This window comes from Mobula birostris, chromosome 1 (genome assembly GCF_030028105.1).
Source record: "Mobula birostris isolate sMobBir1 chromosome 1, sMobBir1.hap1, whole genome shotgun sequence".
Taxonomy (NCBI): Eukaryota; Metazoa; Chordata; class Chondrichthyes; order Myliobatiformes; family Myliobatidae; genus Mobula; species Mobula birostris.
Window position 1 is genome coordinate 9,942,535 of NC_092370.1, and position 18,325 is coordinate 9,960,859.

Sequence of the window (18,325 nt, forward strand, 5' to 3'; positions counted from 1 at the left end):
TTTTTTTTTTTTACCAACTGTCAGTAACAAAAATCACAGCTTTTGAACACAAACATGTGCAACTGACTAAAATAAGCACCGGGTAGCTTCTTATGGCGACACACGCATGCAGTAGACACTAGTTAGAAACTGTTCAGTAACAGTTTCCTGCCCTAATTAAGTGGCATAGTATCCCAAATAAATGAAAGGAATCCTGCTATTTTCTCAATTTGATTTGTCCCAAATAAGTGGCTGCCCTGATTAACCAATGGCCCTATTAACCAGAATCTCCTGAATATAGATTAGCTGCACTAACCTCATCAAGAGATTCAGTCCAGTTAGTTGTAATGATTTCCCTTACTGAATCTTCCATATACTGATCTCTTCATCTATTGATCCAAGTGTCTGACAGCTTATTATTCTAAGAAGGCTTTGAAAAGCTCATCCACTGATAGGACTATAATTCCTAGATTCATGCTTCTCTTTCTTCTTTTCCTGTATTTGAGCAGAAGTGGAAGATTTTCCCACCTGGACCAGATAACAGTGCCAACAACCTTCCTAGCAACTCTATTTTTATCCTACCCAATAATTATTGAATCTGAGTTTACTGCAGCTTTGGCAAAGTCCTTTTTAATAGATGTTGATGCAAGGTATTCATGTATGAGCTCAACTGTATTTTCTGCCTACATTAATAGAAATCCAGTTTGGTCCTAAATGGACCCATCAGCACTAACAATCCACTTGCTGTTGGTTTAAATTCTTTGGTGCAATGGTCAGACATTCTTTTCTCTGTCTTGCTCCCCCCCCCACCTCAAAAACATGGGCTCTTCAACTCCAACATTCTCCACTTCCTTGGACTATACTTAAAAATTGCCACCTCCTCTTGTAAATCAAAAGTTCCGCTCTTTCTCTCTTGCCTTAGAATATAGAACAGTACAGCACTAGACAGACCATTTGGGCCACAATGCTGTACTGATCAAGATGCCATTGGCATCACGATTACTGCAGCATTGTGAGGCAAATGTCGTCCATCCATATCCCTCAATTTCCCTCGTATTCCCATGTCTATCCTGAATTCCACCAAGCTTTGTTTCCACGATTTCCCTGGTAACCAATTCCAGGCAACTAACCATCCTATGGTGTGGTGTTTTTTAAACTTGTCCCTTACACCCCTATAAACGACCCTACTCCAGCCTTAAAAATGTGTCCTCTGATATTTGACATTTCTACCCTGGGAACAAGATTCTGACTCTACCTATCTCTGCTAAATATTTCATTTGATGTTGGAATTGTTAAATTTGCAAGGTATTCAGTTTATATTGGTAATTTACATGCAAAACTTTTCTACTTTCCATTATTTGATAAAAATATTCTAATTATTAGCATAATAGCTACTTTATTATTCCTTCACTTCAACCAAATGGTCTCTTTGACACCACCCCCCACTCCCCCATACATTTTCTCTTTTAAGCCCTGTTAACATAGAACTGAGAATATTACCGCACAGTACAGGCCAACCTTTTAACCTACTCCAAGATCAATTGAACTCTTCCCTCGTACATAACTCTCCATTTTTCTATTTCTATCATCTACATGCCAGAGTTTCTTAAAATATCATTAATGTATTTGCCTCTACCATAAATTGAGTGGAAAAGTAAATTGTGTAATAAATATGGAGAGTCTGCAGAGAGATGTAGATAGGTTAAGTGAGCGGGCAAGGGTCTGGCAGATGGAGTACAGTGTTGGTAAATGCAAGGTCATCCACTTTGGAAGGAAAAATGGAAGAGCAGATTATTATTCAAATGGTAAAAAATTGTAGCTTGTTGCTGTGCAGAGGGACTTGTGAGTGCCTTTGCATGAATCACAAAAGGTTGGTTTGCAGGTACAGCAGGCCATCAAGAACGCAAATGGAAAATTGGCCTTATTGCTATAGGAATTGAATTTAAGAGAGGGAAGGTTATGCTGCAACTGTACAGGGTACTGGTGAGGCTGCACCTTGGGGTACTGTGTGCAATTCTGTTTCCTTACTTGAGGGATGTACTGGCTTTGGAGGCAGTGCAGAGGAAGTTCACCAGGTTAATTCCAGAGATGAGGGGGTTAGACCATGAGGAGAGATTGAGTCGCCTGGGACTGGACTTGCTGGAATTCAGAAGGATGAGAGGAGATCTCATAGAAACACATAAAATTATGAAAGGGTTAGATAAGATAGAGGTAGGAAAGTTGTTTCCACTGATAGGTGAGGCGAGAACTGGGGGACATAGCCTCAAGATTTGGGGGAGTAAATTTAGGCCTGAGATTATGAGGAATTGCTTTTCCCAGAAACTGCTAAATCTGTGGAATTCTCTGCCCAATGAAGCAGTGGAGACTACCTCAGTAAATATATTTAAGACCAGGTTGGATAGCTTTTTGCGTAGTAAGGGAATTAAGGGTTATGGGGAAAAGGCAGGTAGGTGGAGATGAGTCCATGGCCAGATCAGCCATGATCTTATTGAATGGCAGGGCATTCCATGCACCCACTATGATGTTTTAAAAAAACTTGCCTTTGGCACTAAACTAAGATTTCCTTAATTTCACTTTTTTTTCCCCCTTTTCTGAATGCATTATGCTTGGTGACAGCAAGTACTTTTAAAAAAAACTTGGAGTCCCTTATCACAATTGCAAGTAATCACTCACAACCATAGTAACCACTTCATGCATTTGCACTTGCTCCAAAATGAACTGTTTTTGATAATCCACCTAACTCTCACAGTTATATAAAACAGAAACTGGCTTCTTGGCCTATCACTTCTGTAATATCTATTAAACATCCATCTGCTTCAATCTTTCGTTACATTTTACATCACTATCAAATCTCCCAATTCAAGTGACAGTTAACTGTGGCAATTTACCTACCAATTAGCGTGTTTGGCTGAAACCCTCTGGTTTGCTCCAATTATTTAAATTGAGTGGTGTCCCTCAGTTTTCAATACTTTTAAGTGATATATCTAGATGTCTGCCACAGCTTTAATTATCCAATATGCAAGAATAATAGTCCTTCTTGTGTTTAAATGTAACGTATGAGGAGTGTTTGGCTATGGACTTGTACTTGTTGGACTTTAGAAGAATGAGGGGGGAATCTCATTGAAACCTATCAAATATTGAAATACCTGGATAGAATAGATGTGGAGAGTATTGGACTAGAAGGCATAGCCTCAGAATAGAAGAATGTTTAGAATAGATGAGAATTTTCTTTATCTAGTGTTGAATTTGTTTAATTCATTGCCAGAGATTGCTGTGGAGGCCCAGTCATAGTGTTTATTTATAGCAGCAGTTGATAGGTTCTTGATTAATAAGGTCATAAAAGGTTATGAGTGGAAGACAGGAGGAGGAGAGAGAAAATAAATCTGTCAAGATCGAACTGCAGCATAGACTTGATGGGCTGAATGGCCTAATTCTGTTCCTATGTTTTTTGGTCAGATGTGATTAAATTCATGCTGACACCAATATGTTACCAATGGCAAAGCCTGCACAACTTAATCTCACAAGTAAGTGGCACTGAGGTAACCAAAAGATTGCTTGAAGTCCTGGGATTTCTAGTTCCTTTAGGACCTCTGCCATCTTTCTTTCTAGGTCATTAGTTTTAATATGAATAAGGTTTTTGACTCTCCTATACAATGTACTGCAGTATCCTAGGCCCTGCTGCCGGATAAATGGCGTACTGAATAAGGATCCTTTCTGTTCTAATCCCCAATTATCATCGTGCTAATGTGCTTTGTTGCACTTTAAGGGTCACCACCTTTGATTAGCTTAACTGAGTTTGATCACATTATATTCTGTGTGTAGCAGATAGCATTACGCTGTACAGTGCCAACAATTGGTTCAATTCTTGCTGCTGTCCGTACAGTTTGTACATTCTCCCTGTAACTATGTGGGTTTCCTCCAGGTGCTCCAGTTTCCTCCCATATTCCAAAGACAAATGAGTTATGGTCAGTGAATGATAAGTTGACAATGAAAGCATGGCAATACTTGCTGGCTGCTGACACATCCTCATACTGTTGATCGTTGACACAAGCAACGCATTTCACTGTATGTTTCAATATTTGTGTGACAAATAAAGCTAATCTCTCTCATCGTTATTAAATCACTTAGTGAACTTAGTGTCGGCATTCATTTCCATTGTCATCTGTAAGGAGTTTGTGCATCCTCCCCATGAATGCATAGGTTGTTTCCCAGTGCTTCGGCTTCCTCCCATATTCCAAAGTCATACCAGTTAGTGGGTTAATTGGTCGTTGTAACTTGTCCTGTGCTTAGGCTAGGGTTAAAAAGGTGGGTTGCTGGGTGGTGTGGGCCTGTTCCACTCAGTATCCCTAAATAAATACATTAAATTTATCTGCATTCACAATACTTAAGTTGTCATGACTGATCAAATTTCTGTATTTATAAATATGCATGAAGTATTCGAAGATCTATAAAATATGTGCTAAGCTTTTAATTTTAAAGATGTCCTGTATTTTTGCTGAGCTTTAAAGGAGGTGTATTTCTCTGCAGAGAGTAAAGGTACTGGACAGCCACTAAACCAGAATGACCTGGCCATCCTTGTGAACCTGTTGAGATCCAAGAACAGTCTTAGCCTGGCACATCTCGCTCAAGCGTTGAATATTAAGGTGAATCCGGAGACTCAGCAGCAGCTCAGCACAGTGAACCTTCCAGCCGGAGTCCTGGCAGCAGCTGCTAAGCAACAGCAAGAAGTCGAGAAGCCACCAGTGGTAACACCATCTGTGCCGCCTCAACCCACGCAGCCACCACAAAAGAGTGAGATTGATTCCGCTCAGACCGCCATTCAGAGTGCACTGGCCGTTTTATTAGCCCAGCTGATTAAGACACCTCAGCCAAAAGAAAAGGAAGTTGTTGCTGAGGCGGAGAGCACTGTTTCTGAAGTTGAGGTGCCAGCGGAACCCCCAGAACCCCCGGATCCTCCTGAACCCATGCCTGCCGGACTTGGTACGTTAACCTGCACTCACTTTCACTTTGCACTTATTTTACCTCCAGCGAATACAAGCCCAGTGCCATCAAATGCTCCCTTTCATTCCCAGAATAGTTCTCATGAACCTCCTCTGGAGCCCCTCTAATGGAAGCACAACTTTTCTTAGATAAGGGGCCCGAAACTGCTAACAGTAGTGTTAGTGTTGTCTGACCAGTGCCTTGTAAAGCCTCAGCATCACATCCTTGCTCTTATATTCTTGTCCTTTTGAAATGAATGCTAACGTTGCATTTGCCTTCTTACCACTGACTGAACTGGCAAGTTAACCTTTAGCGAGTCCTGCACAAGGCCTCCCAAGTCCCTTTCCACCTCAGATTATTCCATTTTCTCCCTGTTTAGAAAATAATTTACACCTTTAATTCCTTCTGCTGAAGTGTACAATCATACACTTATGCTATATTCCATCTGCCACTTCCTTTGTCCATTCACCTAATCTGTCCTACAGACTTGCTGCTTCCTCAACACTACCTGCCCCTTCACCTATCTTCATATCATCCAAAAACTTGGCCTCAAAGCCAACAATTCTGTCATCAAAATCATTGACATAACGTGAAAAAAGCAGTCTCAGTCCTGACCCCTGTGGAACACCTCTTGTCACCTACAGCCAACCAGAATAGGCTCCCTTTATCAATCTTTGCCTCTTTGCCTCCTGCTAATAAGAGAATCTTCTATCCATGCTTGTATCTTTCCTGTAAAATCATGGGCTCTTACCTTGTTACGCAACTTCATGTGCAGCACCTTGTCAAAGACCTTCCGAAAATCCAAGTAAACAACATCCTTTGTCTATCTTGCCTGTTATTTCCTCAAAGAATTCCAACAAATTTGTCAGGCGAGATTTTCCCCTGAAGGAAACCTAACTTTGGCCTACTTTATTATGTACCTCCAGGTACTCTGAAACTTCATCCTTACTAATGGGCTCCAGAAGCTTCCCAGCCACTGAAGTCAGACTAACTGGCCTATATTTATCTTTTTTCTGCCTCCATCCCTTCTTAAGGAGTGGAGTGACTTAACAGATCGTACCTTCCCTGTAGAGATCCCAATGATCCAGAAATCTGAAACCCTGCTCCATGCACCACTTCCTTAGCCATTCATTCATCTGTGCTACCATCCTTTTCTTGCTCTGCCTGGGTTACTAGGAGTAACCCAGAGATTACTACTTTGGAGGTCCTGTTCCCAAACTCCCTATATTCACTGTGCAGGACCTGTACCCCTTTCTACCTAAGTCATTCATGCCAATGTGCAGTACAACCTGTGGCTGCTTACCCTCCCACTTACGATTCTTCCGTAACTGCGCTGAGACATCCTGGACCCTAGTCCCTGCGAGGCAACATACCATCCTGGCTTCTCTTTCGTGGCCACTCGATATCCTGTCTGTCTCCAAACTAACTCTGGAGAGGGTCCAGAGGAGGTTCACAAGAATGATTCCTCCACTACATTCACATGTGCATTGGTGCTGTTTCATGCACCCATGCTTGCCTCCAACCTCCAATCCGCCCTTAAATTCACTTGGTTTATTTCTGGCACTTCTCTCCCCTTTCTTGATTTGTCTCCATCTCTGGAGACAAACAGTTGACTGACATTTTTCATAAATCTGATTACTATGGCTGCCCTGACTAAACCTCTTCCCACCAGAGATGTCCTCCTCCTTCAAAGAACAGGGTTTCCCATTGATACCACTCTCACCGTACCTCCTCTATTTCCTGAACATCCGTGCTCACCGCATCTTCAGTGATAGAGTTCCCCTTGTTCTTACCAATCATCCCATGAACCACCACATCCAACACATCATTCTTCACTGCTTTCGCCATCTCCAAAGGGATCCCACCACCAAATTATCTGTCCACTCTGCTTTCCGTGGGGATCACACCTTCCGTGATTTCCTTGTTCATTTGCACTTCCCCCGTTAATCTACCTCCTGGCACTTATTTTGCAAGCAGTCTAACTGTTGCACCTGCCCATTCACCTCAGTTCAGGGCCCTAAACAGTCATTCCAGGTGAGGCAACACTTCACCTGCCAATTTGCTGGGGTAGTCTACTGTGTCCAGTGCTCCTGATGCGGCCTCTACATTGGTGAGACCTGTTGTAAATTTGGGGACTGCTTTGTTGAGCATCTTCGCTCCATCCGTCAAAAGCAGAACTTCCCAGTGGCCAAACATTTTAATTCCCATTCCCACTCCCATTCAGACATTGCCTCCTCTTGTGTCATGATGAGGTCACTCTTGGAGGAACAACAACAGCCTGTATTCTGTCTGGGTAGCCTCCAACATGGTGGCATGTGTATTGATTTCTCCTTTCGGTAACAAAAAAAAATTCTCTCCTCCTCCCCTCTTCTATCCCCCACTGTGGTCTCTGCCGTCTTGTCTATCACCTCCCCTAGTTCTACACCACCTTCCTTTTCTCCTATGGTCCACTCTTCTCTATCAGTTCTTTCCTCTCCAGCCCTTTACCTTTTTTTGCCCACTTGACTTCACCTATCACCTTCTAGCTATCCTTCTTCCCCTCTCCCCACCTTTTTATTCTGATGTCTTTCCACTTTCCTTTCCAGTCCTGAGGAAGAATCTCAGCTCGAAACATCGATTATTTATCTATGGATGCTGCTTGACCTGTTGAGTTCTTCCAGCATTTTGTATGTGTTCCTGTTTTGCAATCTGTATATGGTTCAGGCCCTCTGCTGCTTTCTACGCTTCTATAGACTCTGTTCCCTTCTCCCAGTTAAATACAGATGCAAAAACAAACCATTTAAGATATCCCATTTTTTGTTTTTGGCTCCATGTATAGAATATCATTCTAATCTTTCAGAGGACCAGTTTTGTCCTTTGCTATCCTTTTGCTGTTAATATACCTGTAGAAGCCCTTGGGATTCTCCTTCACCTTGTCTGCTCGAATAACTTCAAGCTTTCTTTCAACTCTACTGATTTGGTCCTTCCTGCCTATACCTGCTATGCATCTCCTTTTTCTTAACGAGACCCTCAATATCTCTCAAAAACCAAGGTTTCCTAAACTTGTTATGCTTGCCTTTCATTCTGACAGGAACATCCAAACTTTACTCTCAAATTTTTACTTTTGAAGACTTCCCTCTTACCATGTACACCTGCCAGAAATCAACCTGTCCCAATCCACACTTTCAGTTCCTTTTTGATACCATCAAAATTGGCCTTTCTCAACGTGTGGACCAGACCTGTTCTTTTCCATAATTATCTTGAAACTAATGGCATTATGATCACTAGGTACAAAGTGTTCCCCTACACAGACTTTTGTCACTTGCCCTGTCTCATTCGTTTTAGGAGATCTGGTATTGCACTCTCTCTAGTTGGGACTTCCATGTACTGCTTAAGGAAACTTTCCTGAACCCATTTGATAAACCCTTGCCCATCTAGACTTTTTACAGTATGGGAGTCCCAGTCAATATGTGGAAGTTAAGATCATCTAATATTACAACTTCGTTTCTCTTTGTCTGTAATCTCTTTACAAATTTGCTCTTCTAAATCCCGTGGACCGTTTGGTGGTCTCATTAACATGATCATCCCTACTTTATTTGTCAGCTCCACCCATAGAGCCTCAATAGATGAATTTTCTAGTCTGTCCTGTCTGAGCACTACTGTGCTATTTTCCCTGACAGTAATGCCACTCCTCCCCTTTTAATCTCTCCTACTCTATCATGTCTTAAACAACAGAACCCTGGAATATTGCGCTGTCAAACTTGTCCCTACTTGTAACCAAGTCTCACTAATGACTACAACGTGTGCTGATCCATTGCTTTACTTACAATACTCATTGCTTTGGAATATACACAACTTGGAACATTAGTCCCACCATGCTCAACTTTTCAATTCTGGACTTAGCCTTAACAACATCTTTCTCTACAACCCCTCCACTATGCAAGTCTAGTTTAAGCGTCTTCTCCGCCTGTACAGGTCCCACCTTCCCAGGAAGAGAGCCCTATGATCCAAAATTCTGAAGCCCTCTCCTTAGCCACATGTTAAACTGGACGATCTTCCTAAGTCTGGCCTCAGTAGCATGTGGCACAGGTAGCAATCCTAGATTGCAACCCTGGAGGTCCTGTCCTTTTCCTTAGCACCTAACTTCCTGAGCTTACTTTGCAAGATCTCATCACCTTCCCTACCTATGTCATTGGTACCAAAATGGACCATGACCTCTATCTGCTCACCCTCCCACTTGAGAATGCGGCGGACTCGATCTGAGATGTTCCTGGCCCAGGTGTCTGGGAGGCAACAAACCATCCAGGAATCTCGTCTCATCCATAGAACCTCCTTTCTGTTTCCCTAATTGATGAATCCTCTATCACTACAGCTTGCCTGTTCTCACTCCTTCCTTTCTGAGCTGCAGAGTCCTGACTGCTGTGACTTTCATCTCCCCCCCCCGCCCCCCCAACAGTATACATAGTGAGGGGATCGGCAACAGGGGTTCTCTGCACTAGCTACCTACCCCCTTTCCCCCTCCTGATGGTCAACCGGTTACCTGTATCCTGCACCTTCCTGTATATCCTGTTTTATCAACCACCACCACCCTCCCAAATAATCTGGAGTTTATCCAGTTCCAGCTCCAACTAGAGGAGAACCAGTGGATGTGGTATATTTGGATTTTCAAAGGCTTTTGACAAGGTCCCACACAGGAGATTAGTGTGCAAACTTAAAGCACACGGTATTGGGGGTAAGGTATTGATGTGGATGGAGAATTGGTTAGCAGACAGGAAGCAAAGAGTGGGAATAAACAAGACCTTTTCAGAATGGCAGGCAGTGACTAGTGGGGTACCGCAAGGCTCAGTGCTGGGACCCCAGTTGTTTACAATATAAATGACTTGGATGAGGGAATTAAATGCAGCATCTCCAAGTTTGCGGATGACATGAAGCTGGGCGGCAGTGTTAGCTGTGAGGAGGATGCTAAGAGGATGCAGGGTGACTTGGATAGGTTGGGTGAGTGGGCAAATTCATGGCAGATGCAATTTAATGTGGATAAATGTGAAGTTATCCACTTTGGTGGCAAAAATAGGAAAACAGATTATTATCTGAATGGTGGCCGATTCGGAAAAGGGGAGGTGCAACGAGACCTGGGTGTCATTATACACCAGTCATTGAAAGTGGGCATGCAGGTACGGCAGGTGGTGAAAAAGGCGAATGGTATGCTGGCATTTATGGCGAGAGGATTCGAGTACAGGAGCAGGGAGGTACTACTGCAGTTGTACAAGGCCTTGGTGAGACCACACCTGGAGTATTGTGTGCAGTTTTGGTCCCCTAATCTGAGGAAAGACATCCTTGCCATAGAGGGAGTACAAAGAAGGTTCACCAGATTGATTCCTGGGATGGCAGGACTTACATATGAAGAAAGACTGGATGAACTGGGCTTGTACTCGTTGGAATTTAGAAGATTGAGGGGGGGATCTGATTGAAACATATAAAATCCTAAAGGGATTGGACAGGCTAGATGCAGGAAGACTGTTCCCGATGTTGGGGAAGTCCAGAACAAGGGGCCACAGTTTGAGGATAAAGGGGAAGCCTTTTAGGACCGAGATTAGGAAAAACTTCTTCACACAGAGAGTGGTGAATCTGTGGAATTCTCTGCCACAGGAAACAGTTGAGGCCAGTTCATTGGCTATATTTAAGAGGGAGTTAGAAATGGACCTTGTGGCTAAGGGGATCAGGGGGTATGGAGGGAAGGCTGGGGCGGGGTTCTGAGTTGGATGATCAGCCATGATCATAATAAATGGCGGTGCAGGCTCGAAGGGCTGAATGGCCTACTCCTGCACCTATTTTTTATGTTTCTATGTTACTTAACACAGGGTGTTAGAAGCTGCAGCTGGATGCAATTCTTGCAGGTGTAGTTGTCAGGGAGACTGGAGGTCTCCCTGGCTCTCCACATCCTGCAAGAGGAGCATTCAGCTATCCTGCCCAACATTCCCACTGTTCCTTCCCCTACCTCTGCCCACAGAAAGACTCCTGGTTCCCTGTCTGTCTGTATCTTGTTTTATGGCGGTTGGCATCTAGCTTAATGGTGCATTACCGCCACCCTCTGCTCCAGAATGTGCACTAGACATATATTCTAAATCCCTTCACCCTATCGCGCGCGCATGCGCGCACACACACACACACACACACACACACACACACACACACACACACACACACACACACACACACACACACACATATATACATATATATACATACAAACCTACACTTCACCCTCCCATCTTTGACCATCCTAGTATCCTATTCCTGTTTATTCGTCATATTCTATAAAAAACCCCTGTACCCCTTAAAAACGCTAAAAATACCCGGACTTGTGCTCTGTCACCCATGCCCAGCAACCCTTTTAATGTGAATTCCTGCATCCCCAACTCCCTTAATTTATTTCTCATCATATCTCTCTGTATCCCATACTTCCTGCAACACAAAACTACATGTTTACTGACTCCTCTTCCTGACATTCCTCACACAATCCTGTCTGGTGTTTCCCTATCATTTTCAATGTTTTGTTTAATGCACAGTGCCCCAGCCTTAACCTAGTCCACACGGTTTCCTCTCTTCTGTTTCCATTACCTACCCTAGTAACTGCAACACTCTTTTGTATTTGATATAAATGCCTCCCTTTCCCCTCCCTGTCCCATCTTTCTTGCCACGTTCAGTTGACTTTTTCCCAGATTACACACTTAACCTCTGCTTTACTGATACTAATGTGCATTTCCACATTTTCTTTCTTTAACGCCCATTTTGCCATCCTGGTTCCCTTCCACATCAGTCTCTTTATATAATAGCCACTTAATTTATCAGTCATCACATCTCTGGCATGCAGCAGTGGGCTATTATTACAAAGGAGAATAGGCCTCACCCAAGATTAGGATCAAACTCAGGCAGTGGTGCTAATCATCGAGTCATTATATCTTCTTTACCATGCGTCCTTTCCTGAGTCCCTTCACTCTGCTTCCCATCCCCCTGCCAAATTAGTTTAAACCCTCCCCAACAGCTCTTATAATATTGTTTCCACTCAGGTTTAGGCTTCCCTTTTGTACGGATCATGCCTCCCTCAGGCTACATCCACACTAGACCGGCTAATTTTGAAAACGTTGGTTTTGAGTAAAAACGACAGGTGTCCACACTAGGCGTTTTTCAAAATATCTCTGTCCACATTAAAACGGATATTTGGGCGAATCTACTCCTACTGGGCATGCGCAGACACATCTACAGAAAACAAGCGAAGGGGAAACGGTATAATATTTGCGTTTCCGCGGCGGCGTTGTGCTATTTCCATTGGTCAAAAACTAGAGTACCTACAACAACAGCGAAAGAAAGTTTTCAACAATGTCTTCGAGGAATACGAAGAAAACCTCCGCTGGAAAAAGCAGACCAGACTTCTTTGTTTAGACAGACAATGAAGTTGAGCTGTTTCTGTGAGTTACAAACGACTACAAAGTCAGCAAAGCAGTGGAGAACGTGGAGATGTTTAACTCCAAACAAGCTATTAACGTAGACAATAAAGTAAACAACACATGCATGAAGCCGTCCTCTACCCAAGATCAACAAGAGAGTGGAATCTTCTGCTGCCAGACCTGCACAGTATTTCTGACATTAATATTTTTAAAGATAGACTCAATCAAACCAATTTAGGGATTCTAGTCAAAAAAGCTCACTTTACAATTTAACTCTCACACCGTTCACACCGACTGCGCGTTGTAACAGCCGTCCGGCAGTGCTTGTGCAGTACCAAGCAGAAGCAGAAAAAGCATTGTTGTGGTGTTGTCACGACAGTGTTTTTAAATATCTCCGTTTACCCCGTCCACACTACAACGCGCAACAATCGTTTTTAAATTTACACACTCTGGAGAGTGTTTTAGAAAAGCTCCATTTTCGGGGGATGAAAACGCCGTTTCAATGTGGGCAGAGGGTCAAAACGAAGAGCAAAAGCTTCGTTTTCAATATTATCCGGCGTAGTGTGGACATAGCCTCAGAAGAGATCCCAATGATCCAAGAACCTGAAGCTCTGCCCCCTGCGCCAGCTTCTTAGGCACGCATTTATCTGCCAAATCATCCCTCACTGGTGCGTGGGTGGCAAAGGTAAAATCCAGAAATTAATACCCTAGAGGTCCTGCTTCTCAGCTTTCTGCCTAGTTCTCTAAATTCTCTCTTCAGGACCTCTTTGCTTTTCCTTCCTATGTCATTGATACCAATATGTACCAAGACATCTGGCTGTACTCTCTCTCCCTCCAAAATGCTGTGGACGCAATCTGAGACGTCCCTGACCCTGGCACCTGGGAGGCAGCATACCATTCGGGTTTCTTGTTAACATTCACAGGATCCCCTGTCTGTTCCTCTGACCATTGAGTCCCCTATCACTACTGCTCCTCTCTTCTTCCACTTTCTGTTCTGTACCACGGACCCATGCTCAGTCCAGTAACCTGGTCTCCATGGTATTCCCCTGGGTGGTCATCCCCCACAACAGTATACTTACCTTTGAGAGGAATGGCCACAAGTATGCTCTGCGCAGACTACTACCCTGTCACTCCAATTGATGATCTCACTCTCCCATGCAAGCCAAAGGTCATCCAGCTGCTGCTTCAGATCCCTATCACGGTCTTCAAGGAGCTGCAGCTGGATGCACTTCATGCAGATGTAGTTCCTTCTGAATCTCTGGGTCTCCCAGGTCTCCAAAATCCAACATGAAGGACACAAATTGGCCATTTAAACTACACTGAGTACCCCTGACAGTAAGAAAAAGGGGTAACTTAACAGAACCTTACCCAGTCAACTTGCCCAGAGCCAAGCCTCATGTGTGGCACCTTGTCAAAGGCCTTCTGAAAAAACAAGTACACAACATCAACCAATTCTTCTTCGTCTACCCTGCCTGTTATTTCGTCAAAGAATTCCAACAGATTTGTCAGGCAAGATTTTTCCTTGAGGAAGCCATGCTGACTATGGCCTATTTTATCATGTACCCTGAGACCTTATCCTCAACAATCATCTCCAACATCTTCTCAACCACTTTGGTCAGACATCTGACCTATAGTTTCCCTCCTTTTTGAAGAGTGGAGTGACATTTGCAATTTTATGGTCTTCTGGAATCATTCCAAAGTCTAGTGATTCTTGACAGATCATTACTAATACCTCCTCAATCTCTTCAGCCACCTGTTGTCCTTCATGGGAGCCCTTCTGACTTCCTGCTTGTCCTTTTGATAGAATATGTATCCTTACATTAAGCTCCAAGCTATAATCTTCTTCCAGCCATAATTCATAATACAACATCTTACCTGCCAATCTGCAACTGTGCTACAAGTTCATCTACTTTATTCCATGTACTGCACACATTCAAATATAACACCTTCAGCTCTGTATTCATCCTTTTCGATATAGAAACATAGAAAACCTACAGCTTAATACAGGCCCTTTGGCTCACAAAGTTGTGCTGAACATGTCCCAATCTTAGAAATTACTAGATTTCCCCACAGCCCTCTATTTTTCTAAGCTCCATATACCTATCCAGAAGTCTCTTAAAAGACCCTATTTTATCTGCCTCCACCACCATTGCCGGCAGCCCATTCCATGCACTCACCACTCTATGAGTGAAAAAACTTACCCCTGACATCTCCTCTGTACCTACTCCCCAGCACTTTAAACCTGTGTCCTCTTGTGGCAACCATTTCAGCCCTGGGAAAAAGCCTCTTTGACTGTCCACACGATCAATGCCTTTCATCATCTTAAATACCTCGATCAGGTCATCTCTCATCCTCTGTCACTCCAAAGAGAAAAGGCCGAGTTCACTCAACCTATTCTCATAAGGCATGATCCCCAATCCGGGCAACATCCTTGTAAATCTCCTCTGCACCCTTTCTATGGCTTCCACATCCTTCCTTAGTGAGGCGACCAGAACTGGCACAGTACTCCAAGTGGGGTCTGACCAGGGTCCTATGTAGCTGCAACATTACCTCTCAGCTTCTAAATTTAATTCCATGATTAATGAAGGCCAATGCACTGTATGCTTTCTTAACCACAGCATCAACCTGCACAGCTGCTTTGAGCGTCCTATGGACTCGGACCCCAAGATCCCTCTGATCCTCCATACTGCCAAGAGTCTTACCATTAATACTATATTCTGCCATCATATTTGACCTACCAAAATTAACCACTTCACACTTATCTGGGTTGAACTCCATCTGCCACTTCTCAGCCCAGTTTTGCATCCTATCGATGTCCCGCTGTAACCTCTGATAGCCCTCCACACTATCCACAACACCCCCAACCTTTGTGTCATCAGCACATTTACAAACCCATCCCTCCACTTCCTCATCCAGGTCATTTATAAAAATCACGAAGAGTAGGGGTCCCAGAACAGATGCCTGAGACACACCACTAGTCACTGACCTCCATGCAGAATATGACCCATCTACAACCACTCTTTGCCTTCTGTGGGCAAGCCAGTTCTGGATCCACAAAGCAATGTCCCCTTGGATCCCATGCCTCCTTACTTTCTCAATATCGTACTTATCAATATTGTCCACCTTTTACCTTGCAACATATCCCATTGGCTATTTTGCCTTGGCAACAGCTTCTCCTCACTGCACATTGCTTCTGTTTATGAACGAGCTAGTGTCTTCAGCCCTATCCATCTGCCTTTTCAATGTATTCTTGCATTAGTAACTTTGATAAAGATTAGAAAGGCTATTAATGTTACTGTGATGCCTGCATTCAGGAAATGTTTTGAGCTTACTATAATTAAAGTATGAAAGTAAATAGTTTAAATTTGACCGATTTTATCATCCAGTTTGTACAGAGTAAAGTAATGTCATTGCCCATGAATCGTGCTGTTAGAACATTACAGCACAGCGCAGGCTCTTTGGCCCACGATGTTTTCCTACTCTTAAAATCAATCTATCCCTTCCCTCCTACATAGCCCTAGATTTATCCATGTGTTTATCTAAGAGTTGCTTAAAAGCCCCTGATGTATCTACCTCTAGTAGGGGGTTCCACACGTTCATCACTCACTCTAACAAACTTACCTCTGACATTCCTCCGCCCCCGCCCCCCCATACTTTCCTCCAATAACCTTAGAATTATGTCCTTTCATATTAGCCATTTCTTTCCTGAGGGGAAAAGTTTTTGGTTACCCTCTTGATTCATGCCTCATATCATCTTGTATACCTTTATTAAGCCACCTCTCCTTCTGAGAGAAGAGCCTTAGCTCACTCAATCTAATTTTCCCGGGTTTGGAGCAGGTGGCTCGCATATTAACTCATCCATTAACAGGTTTAAGTTTCATGTTTCCGTACATTGAAGCTATATGCTGTGTGCCTGCATCCACATGTTGTGTGCCATGACCACCTTTAACACCATTCCTGTTGGAGCATTAGTTTAATTCTGTGAGCGGGAGTTACCTTGTGTTCATCTGCATCACTTTCAGTGAGTTTGGTTACCAGGGCACGGGGATATTCCATGCTTAAGGTACAACCGCTTTGCATAATGTATGTCTGAAAAGGAGTAAACATGAGATTCTGTGGGTGCTGGAAATCCAGAGCAATGCACACAAAATGCTGGAGGCATGTCCGAAACATCAACTCTTTATTTCCCTCCATAGATATTAAATTCCTCCAGCATTGTATTTCCAGCATCTGTAGAATTTCTTGTGTTGGTTCTGATTTAAAATCTTACAATTTTGTACAACATGTACAATGTAACACATAGTCATAACACTAACCTTTGCAGTTTCAGATTTCGACGATCACTCCACTGGTCAGTTGGATCTCAGTGTCTCAGATCAGTCACCAGTGCATGAGCATCCTCGGATTCTGCCCCCAGACCAGAGACCTCCAGAACCTCCGGAGCCTCCACCTGTTTCGGATGGAAGCTTCCAGGCCGAAGACCAGCATGAGGCCACCCCTTGCTCTTCAAGTGATCCAACCGCAGGAGTGAAGGCGGCCCTTCTGGAGCTCTTGGCTCAGCACCAGGCCCAGGAACTAGGACAGCCAGCTGTTGACTATCGAGCGGGCAGCAGCTTGAGAGCTGCTGCAGACTACGGGGATGGATTTGGGACATCGTATTCATCGAGCAATTTCAATAGTGATGGGTACAGCAGCAGACTTGGCAGGGGCACCTTCCTGGGCAGTGCGGATGCCCCCAGTCATTCGCTCCTGGATTCAGTCTCGTCGACGTTCAATGCTCCATCATCTCGCACTGGTAGTGCACACCTACATTCTGGTTACCCTGAGGCCTTTCCTAGCTCAGTAACAGCTTACAGAGAAAGTATTGGTTATCTTGGGAACAGTGCTATGCAGTTCACTGGAGATAAAGACCACAGATTTGAATACAGTCGCACTGCGCTGCCCCCGCTGGCCAGCAGTGGAAGTAATCCTGCAGCAATACCTAATAGTACTAATAGTGCAAATGTGCCTCTTGCTAAAAAACTGCAGAATTACGGATTTGTTGCCAACAGACAAGAGAACCTAGCTACCACTGGCTCTCTTCACGGACAGAACTGGGGATCCCCTGGGCGTGGAGTAGTTTATTCTCATGCCTATAGCGGGCATATTAGCACACCAACCATCGGACGAGGCAGAGGTTTACCATATTGATTTGCAGACCAGACTCCATCTGGTATACATGAGTTATACACTGATAGACAGCTGGGAAGTCCTCTGCATTGACGTGGTTTGTAGCAGGGATTTTTTTAAAAAAAAATGTAAAGTGTATATTTGAATGCAAATACAAGTTATTAGATTTGACAAATTTGAAGTGTGTTCTATTACAAAAACTGATTTGTACTCACAGGGAAGTAATGAAGAAAACACTAGGCTTCTCTCACGAACTTCAACATTTTCCCCATCTTCCTCTTTCGTTTAGTTTTAAAAAGATTATTTTTATGATTCTCTTTTGACAGGTTACACCCATTGGTATTGTAGGAATTTTGAGCGGAATGGAGTTTCTAGGCTAGCTGACATTTGAGGTACTTGTTACAAAAAATAGCAAGACTACAGCCAAAAGATTGGCAAAAATTCTGTATGTGAAGTGCTTTTCTGAGTTTGGACCAACTATTATCTGTGAGCTACTTGACGCTGCAAGTCTCTTAAGTAGTGTGCTTTTAGAATAAATATCTAATTAGCAAGTAGTTGTCATAAACTTGGAATTATTGAAGGAAGTGTGGTGAATTCACATTGTGATTGAACACCTCATGATTTACCCCATTTATAAAATAAGTCTGTGGTCCACTTCCCTAAACAAAATGGACCAAGATGTCAGAAACTTTGAGTAAAGTCCTTGCAAACACTGTTGCCTTGTTTTGTAGTCTACTACCAAACAATTCATACTAAATTAAAAAAAAAGCTGC

The 18,325-nt window shown here is 43.4% G+C and overlaps 1 protein-coding gene across 2 annotated transcripts in view; it reads left to right on the forward strand.

Annotated features, from left to right (window-relative positions):
- The window catches only part of LOC140194845 (cyclin-dependent kinase 13-like), a 127,547-nt gene extending 109,820 nt beyond the window's left edge, over nucleotides 1-17,727 (forward strand). For both annotated transcript variants that reach the window (XM_072252124.1, XM_072252131.1), the window contains exons 13-14: nucleotides 4,507-4,959; nucleotides 16,708-17,727. In XM_072252124.1, coding sequence (XP_072108225.1) covers nucleotides 4,507-4,959; nucleotides 16,708-17,573 — 1,319 coding nt within the window. In that variant the 3' untranslated portion in view covers nucleotides 17,574-17,727. The remainder of the gene's footprint in view (nucleotides 1-4,506; nucleotides 4,960-16,707) is intronic.
- The last annotated feature ends 598 nt before the right edge of the window (nucleotides 17,728-18,325 follow it).